At 42.1% G+C, this 8254-nt stretch overlaps 1 protein-coding gene across 1 annotated transcript in view; it reads right to left on the bottom strand.

The window, feature by feature from the left end:
• The window catches only part of AFF3 (AF4/FMR2 family member 3), a 590786-nt gene that overhangs the window by 21772 nt on the left and 560760 nt on the right, over positions 1-8254 (bottom strand). The window contains exon 15 of the mRNA XM_019529497.1: positions 1212-1275. Coding sequence (XP_019385042.1) covers positions 1212-1275 — 64 coding nt within the window. The remainder of the gene's footprint in view (positions 1-1211; positions 1276-8254) is intronic.

The following is an 8254-nucleotide window of genomic DNA, read 5'->3' on the forward strand; positions in this document are numbered from 1 at the left end:
GGCCTGAAGCCCAAGTCTGGGCTCTGACCTGGGTCCAGGGCCACTCGGAACTGCAGCAGCAGCCTGCCCCTTCCTCTGCCTTGTACCTGAACCCAAGATGAGGGACTTTCCCCTATGCTGAATGGAGGGAAAAAACCACCCTTGCCTTGGATTTGAGTAAAGACATTAATTCCATGTGCAGCAGCTGGCTGTAAGCCAGCCAATAGCACTTCCTGAAGTTCTACTATGGTAAGCTTCTACACTCTTGGTTTTCTGACATCTGACCATGTTTGGCCCTGTTTCTGGAGTCTGGTTATTTGGATATTCCCCTTGGTTTAAGTAACTCTGATTTGGCCTGTAACTTGGACTCTGTCCCTAGAATTCCTTCTTGGTTTGGTAATGTGGTCTCTGACTTAAAACCCTGTCTCAGCCTGTAACTTGGACTATTGTCTTAGGTGAAGATCTGCAGCAGCACTGTGATCTTTGTCCCATGAACTTCTATTCTTTGTCTAACTCTCTATTTTGTCTCTGAGGAACCCCTATGAGAAGTGGGGAGGAATGCCTCCTTTGTCTTCCAAATAGTCTCCATTTCCCCTTTGTCAACAGAATCCTCTGCTGGTTTTTTAGAGCAGCCAAAGTCTGGGTCAAAAATTTGTTTAATGTCCTGGTATATTGTGCGAAAGTGGCTACCTTGGGGTTATGCAAAGGTCTGATAAGGTAAATAACTACTTGTGTGTTACTATTTAGTTTGGAAAGTACATGTAAAAGAAACAGGCATATCTAGCACTGGAGTGATGGGGCTTTATCCAAAGCCCTTTGGGATTAGTGGGTCATTCCTATGGCCTTTGTGAGCTTGGGAGTGGCCACCTAGCAGAGTTCTGTGGTATGAGGCCAGAGGCTAGCCAGTTAATTGTAGAGACAGCAAACCCCTCCCCCCCAAACACGGAACATTTTGGAAAGCTCACTGAGTCCCTATTGCTATAGTTACTAATTAAAGCAAAGGAATAAATGGAAATTTTCATTTATCCAAGCCTCTATCTCAGTAAGCCATTATTTGTTAAGTTATAGTTTATTGGGCTATGAACACTTGATTATATAAACATTTCTTAATTTAACAAGCCCAGCCATCCCTATAATAGCTTTTATAATTACCCCAGCTATACTGCATTGATGAAGAGGTTGTATTACAAATATAATTTGGAACAATGTATCTAGAAGGAAAATGTTCTCACCATTGCATCTGCTTTATGTTTCTTCCGTTTAGCTTCTTGCATAAAGTAATCTGCATTGCGTGGCCTACAAGGGGAGAATAAGAATATGCATTATTATAATTTGTGAAGTGTTAAGTATTTCCAAGTTATTTGTCCCTTATTTCAAATCTGATTTGCAAACATTTTTGTGAAGAAAATGTACTTAACATGAAACTGTGCATTTTGCTCTCCCAGATTACTGCATGTGAAGACAATAGCATTTATAACTGGTCTTTTTCTTTACAAGTTAGTGATTCAAAGCAAAACAATATGCTAATAAAATTTGTTTTTATGGATTATATAGACTTCTTCCCAAATTAGTAGAGGGCTGAGCTGGAAAGCAGAAATAAACATTAAACAGGACAGGCAATCCCATCTCTTGATCTTTCTTCTATACTCACCCCCTCCTCTACTCTTTTCCTCACCCGCTTACCATCCTCTAGCTCAGGGCTGTCCACTTTGGTATGGCCAGGGGCTGCAGGTGGTGCCAGTGTGTGGCGCCTGGGCTGCACATTTCATGGACCATATAGTGTGGGAACAGCCCATATCTAGCACCCCCCCCACACAACCTTGGGCCCTCTGAGGTCTTCACCATTCAGCAGTGAGAGAGGCTGCCACCAGAGCCCACAGGCCACCAGTTGGACAGCCCTGCTTTAGGTCTCTCATCTCACAACACATGCTTTAGTTTTCTACCATTTTAAACAATTTACCCTTTACCTTACCTTACTTATCTGCCCCATCTCCCTTTTTCCTTCCAGTTCTAAATGTACTGAGCACACGATTGCAACTGCAGTCTGGAACTTGTTTCTTCCAATTTCACCCTAGACTTCCTTCAGTTTCACTCTGTCCCCTGCCTTCTTCTGAATCTGCTTTTTGCCAAATTCTCTGGTGACTCCTTCTTAGCCAAATCTCCAAACCAGCACTCTGATTCCTGTTAGCCTTCTTTCACATGGTTAACCAGGCACTTATTAAAATCTTGTTCTTCCTCAGTTTTCATGACTCCACTCTCTTCTGGGCCTCCAACTTGCTTGCTAATTGGTCTGTTGGTGTGTCCTTTAGTAGATATCCCTTTGCACCCCTTTAGTATCACAGAAGGCATCACAAGCCTTGTCCTTGGACCCATCCTCTTCCCCATTTACACCTCACTTAAAAACACTCTTTCAGTTACTGTTTCCTGACAACTCACAGATATTTTGTTACAGATTGGTCTCCTTCTATCCAAACTAAAATTTCAGTTAACCTGTCTGACACCTGTTTTCAGAGATGATAAATCATGAGCTTAACCTAAGCATGGCTAAAACAGATCTTCCTCCATAAACCCTTCCTGTTACCTCCTTTCTTGATCCCTGTGGATAATATAACTGTCACTCACCCTTGTAATCTGGGTCTTTTTCAATTTAGGCTTCTCCCTAGACCCTCACATCAAGCCTATGTTTAAATCTTGAAGATTATTTGTGCATAAATATCCAAGATGCAGCCTTTCCCTGTACCCAGCTAAAACTCTTGTCCAGATTCACATCATGTCTCCATCCCTGTGCACTTCTTTTACTGTTCTTGAAGTCTCACACCGATCCTGAATGCTGTTGCAAAGATCAATCTCCAAGCCTTTTGCTTGGACCAGGTAGTGACCTCAGCTCTGCATCATTCCACTTCACCCACAGCTTTATCACATCAAACATAAGATGCTTGTCTACCCTCCCCACTCTTTCACAGCCTACCTATCAGCTCTCAGGTAATATTTCAGAGTTGATTCTCACTTGTAGTTGGTACATAATATCAGCTTCCATCACTTACTTATTGCTTTATTCCATGTTGTCCTACACAAATATCCACAAAGGTGTATCACTTCCATCTTCAGCTCCCTGCTTAAAACACCCTTGCTGTGATTCTGACTCCACTTTAAGCCTGGGACGCTCACTCCCATTTCTTTTTTCTTTTATTATTTGCTCCCTAGGATCTGCTGCATTCTGTCCATCAGGATGACAATAGTGGGGAAAAGTAGTAATTAATGCAAAGGTGGAGGGGATCTGAATTCAGAACACAGGCTCTCCCTGCACTAGCAAGAAGCAAGCTCCCATGGCTGGGAGCCCCCTCAGCTGATGGGGGTTCTCAGTTGCTGGGCTGCCACACACACCCCTTCAGCTGGGAGATAGCAGCAGCTGCGGTCTCTCCCATGGCTGAGAGACCTGTCAGCTGGGAGCTCCTAGGCTCAGGGGTGCACATAGATCCTTTCAGGTGGGAGCTCCAATCAGTTGACAGGGTTCCCAGCCATGGAGGCCCTTGGACACGCATTCAATTAATGGTGCTTAGGAAGCAGCTACAAAGTTACACAAGAGCTAACTGCCTGTCAAGAATGATGGAGTTCAGGGAGTGTTTACATGGCCCCCTCTGGCCCTCCGCTCACCCTCTGGGGACTAGCCATGTGAAGACTCTCTCTGCTGCTGCCTCCTCCAGCCTTCAGCACAGGGGCTCCCTCCTCTTCCTGCCCCCCTGTCTTCCTCCCTGCTGCCTCCCTTTCCCTGCTGGCTGTTGTCAGGCCCCCTTCCTGCTCCCCTCCCTCCTTCCCTGCCATCCAGCCCTGACAACAGCCATCACTGTAACTCCACCTTTGCCTCTCCCTGGCCTGCTCCCCTCCCTCCCTCCCTGCCTGCTGCCTTCCCCTCCCTGGTAGATGTTCTCAGTGTCACTGGGGATGGGCAGCAGAGGGGTGCCACCACTGTGACCCCCCCCACCCCGCTTTGCCCTCAGGCAGGGAGGCATGGAGAAGCCTCAGTGTTCTGGTGTCTGGGACGTGTTCACTGCCACCACAAAATTCCCTAGCAGCAGCTTAAACTTCAGCCCATGAAGCCTGGACTTCGCAGCCAATCGCAACCCACCCACTTGGTGCTGTATGTGCAGTTGGCCAAAAGCATTATGGACAGACAGACATACAGATTAAGCCCTTTGTTATATTAGAATATTTTGTGGAATAACTTTGTAGCCTACTCCTTTTCTTATCATGCCATCAATTGCTTGAATGTGTGGCCAGGTTGTTACACCCCCATGGTGCTAAAGGATCATTAAAGCATAATTAGCCTGTGTAAATGTGGAATACAGCATACACAGACAAATTAACTTCACCAAAATCTAACTTTATTAACACATTAAATGTATGAATATTTTCTACATAGAGAGAAAAACACTTAGTTCAATGGTCTCACCCAACCACAGATGTTAACTCTACTTCACAGAACAGGTGGCCAATTAGTTCCTGAAAGTAGAGGGTGGTCATTTGTGGGTAATGGCTGCTTTTCATTCCAGATGTTGCTGGATGATGACACATATCCAACTTCCTTGTTCCCCCTTCTATGCTTTTTCTTTAACTTCATTTCTCTGATTAGTCATTCCGGGTACCGTTGATTGGTTTCCCTCTGATCATCATACTGTTCATGGTTTTTATCTTGTCAGCATATTCCTTTGTTCTAACAAACTCATCACATGCACATAACTTAATTTGTCTTTTACCAGTGTAGGAGTCTGGGGCATGCCCAAATTACGAATTTGGTCTGTCCATCAAAACCGGAAATACCAAGGGCTCTGCAATTGGACACTGTCCAATTGGTCCCTTCTTATCACTTTTCATTAACAGATCCAATCATGTCATCCCTCTGTTTAAGTTGGTTAGTGCCAAGTTCAGTTAATTTGAGCTAGTAATAAGTCCTACATTATACACACCCATGTTGATAATGTTAGAAGAACATAAATTGCTTCTCATATTGATAAGAAAAAAAAGGAACAATGTGATAGTGAGCTCCAGGCAAGCTCAAAATGCAGAAGAAATGTTCAAATAATAATAAGGCTATACAAAACCTTAAGCAATGGTTAAATAATGCTGCATATAAAAGAAAAGTTCAAATAATACTATCATTCATCACTTGAGCAGGTGCAACTAAAGCTAGAAGTGACAAGCTACCCTAACAATGTGACCACTTAGGTATTACATGTAGATGAGGCCTCAGTTTTTTAGGGCGTGACTTTATGGTCTTAATAGTGTTCTTTTAACATTGTTTTTGTATGAAATATTTCTCTCTATACATGTGTAAAGTCAATCCAAAGTTTTCCTTTTTAAAATCTGTCTACAATGTCTAACTGATAACAAAATATCACATCCTTTATAAAACCTGAGTAACTAAAAGCAAAGAACTGAACAGCTAAGGACATCCTAAATCAATGGTGGGCATTTCTTCACATGCATGCAACAAGTAAAGGCCCATCCCCTCCCTGAGTGTCACTTTGATCCTAACCCCCCAGAACATTACCTGATAGAGTTTTGTGCTTTGGAGCACCATGATTTTGGTGGTGGCTGCAGGGCTGGGGAGGGGTTAACTTGGCTCTTGGTGGTGACACCTGATACCTACTCTTGTCCTGCCCCTGCTCCACTCTACAGGGCTAGAAGCTCAGCCCCCTCCCCCTCCATTCCAATGCCTCCCTTTACTGTGGGCCTAGGGGCTTGTGTGACCCACACAGCAATGGCCATCAGCCTTAAATGCTGCCCCTGCAGGCATTTAATGCTTGTGATTAACTTTACCGTCACAATGACATCCCCAGTGGGTTGATTATTGTGTTTCTCTCTGTCAACCTATTCAACCCACCTTCCCCTCTCTCAGTAGTATCCTCTCTGCCTATTCTTTGTATTTAAATTCCCTTCTATTTTAAACTCTCTCTTTCTATGAGTTCATTCATAGCTTTTGATGAAGTAAGCTGTTGTCTATGAAAGCTTATGCCTCTCTGAACCAGTTAGTCTCTAGTGCACTTACATACATGTGGGGAGCCTGATCACTCCATTAATTGAGTCTACTGGAGCACATAAATTGATGCACTTTGGTAGCCTCGTGCATCACATGTATTAGTGGCACAGTGTGCCACCACTCTGAGAAAACAGCGGCATTTGATGTGCTTTAGTTCAAAGTGCACTGCTGCCATTTTCTCAGCATGGAGGTACACTGTGCCACTGATACACATGTTCCCGATGTGGTGCCGGGCACTTTTAATTATTATGGCTTGCCAATTAAAAGTGTTCAGTGCCTTGTCAGGAACGTGTGTAAAAATGCCCTAAGGCAGTATTTCTAAAACTTTTTAGACTCAAGGCACTTTTGATTAGATTCAACCCATCCCTTAGAAAATGCCAGCTCTTAGCCTTCACTCATTTCTTGACCACAGAAAAATAATAGATCTATTGTTCTGTTACGAAGATTTCAGAAAGACTACAACAGGTTAGAATAGTTTTGATGCTATGGATTTGTACTTGGGTTTATCTTGTGAATCATGTGTGGGTATTCACATCCTAACAGTGCTAATATTGCATGGTATCCTGCAGCATCCTTAAAGGGATCTCAAGGCACCCTGGGGTGCTGTGGCATCCTGATTAGGAATCACTGCCCAGCCTTTTTTGTTGAAATCAAAGGGGCCACTTGTAATAGCAAAGTTAAGCATATGCATCTCTGCAGGATCAGGGCCATAGCAAGCAAATAGCAACAATTCTCTTAAAACAGCTGTTATCTTAAAATGACATATAGTTTAGTAGGAAAGCGTACAGCATTATTTAATTGTGATTAAATTATGCAAACATATTTCATATGTGCTCATCAGTATATGGTACTAATGTGTATTTGTGTTTGTACATGTGTGTTGTATTAATGTTTTGAGGTTGTTAGGGAGAGAATAGGAATGGGTAGGATAGGAATGGAGTGGAGTGATGAAATATACTTTTATATTTATCTGATAAGAATGACATGTTTATCCTGTGGTCAATATACAATTTCTGACATTCTTAACTATTCATTTCTTTTGTTTTTAAATGTTTGGGGTGAGTAAAGCTGTGATAGCTATCTACATTATTGACACTTAACAGCCTTATCTGGTTTTTCTTTTGCAACTAAATTGTTGAGGGCATTGGGCTTTTTCAGGCTTTGTCTTTTAAATAACAATTTTTCTCTTTCTGTTAGTCACTGAGGACACAGACCTATGTAGGGTGCTATGCAACAGATATAAAGATGTCAGAATCTGGAATGATTAATAGAGATTGTATCGCTGTGTAAAACTTGTTTGGATCTGGACTGGAACTCTACCCAAGCTTAGAGGCATTAGGAATCAGGGTATTGATTTGGGTATATAATACAGATAGATCTGAACTTGACAGTTTAAGTCTAAATTAGAACTATTAATATGGGCTAGACTGGGATCCAGACTTCAGGATACTGCTCACTACTAATCATAAATACAGCATGCACTGCCGATTTTCAGTAGCTTAATTTTTAAGAATCAGCAGATGTTTCTTCTATTTAAAAATATCTGAATTTTCATTCATTATAGAAATGATTAATTAATATATTTTCTAACTTTGAGGGGAGAGGTAGGGGCTTATAAAACTGAATAATATTATGTGTATGTGTCTGTGTGTGTTTGTATTGACAATTTGTGATGATGTTCCCAATTCATTTCAGCAGTGAAGTCTCTATTTTTATAAATCCAGAAAGAAATAGCTGTTATAATATGAACATTAAAATAATCTTTTAGGAAATATAACGCACCCTCTCAATATGCACACATTATAAAGAAGCAGTTGGATCTTCATAGTTCAAAATGTGTTTGCCATTTAATTATGCCTACAATTTTGTAAAGAAGAAAGGCCATTCAAGCCAAACTGTCATTTAGCTGGTGTGGTTAAGGCACCCCAGTTACTTAGCCACATCACTCTTCTGTGCCATTGGTTAGCATCACATCTAGCCACCTTGGATTCTTAGCCCAAATGACTAGGTTCCCATTTACGGCTGGGTCATCAGGGACATGGAGGTTGGTCTTAACATTAAAGAAGAGCCAAGCTTGAAATCATACTTCTAAAGCCATTGTGACACACCTTAAACACTCTACCACCACACCCTAAGTTAGAGTTTCCTACGCTTTTAAGAGTTGGGGTGTGAGAGAGTGCTTATGCTAAGCAAGGCCTAGCATTAGAAACAATGCACTAAAACTCCCAGAATGCTTCA

This window comes from Crocodylus porosus, unplaced genomic scaffold, assembly GCF_001723895.1.
Source record: "Crocodylus porosus isolate Cpor-Errol unplaced genomic scaffold, CroPor_comp1, whole genome shotgun sequence".
Taxonomy (NCBI): Eukaryota; Metazoa; Chordata; order Crocodylia; family Crocodylidae; genus Crocodylus; species Crocodylus porosus.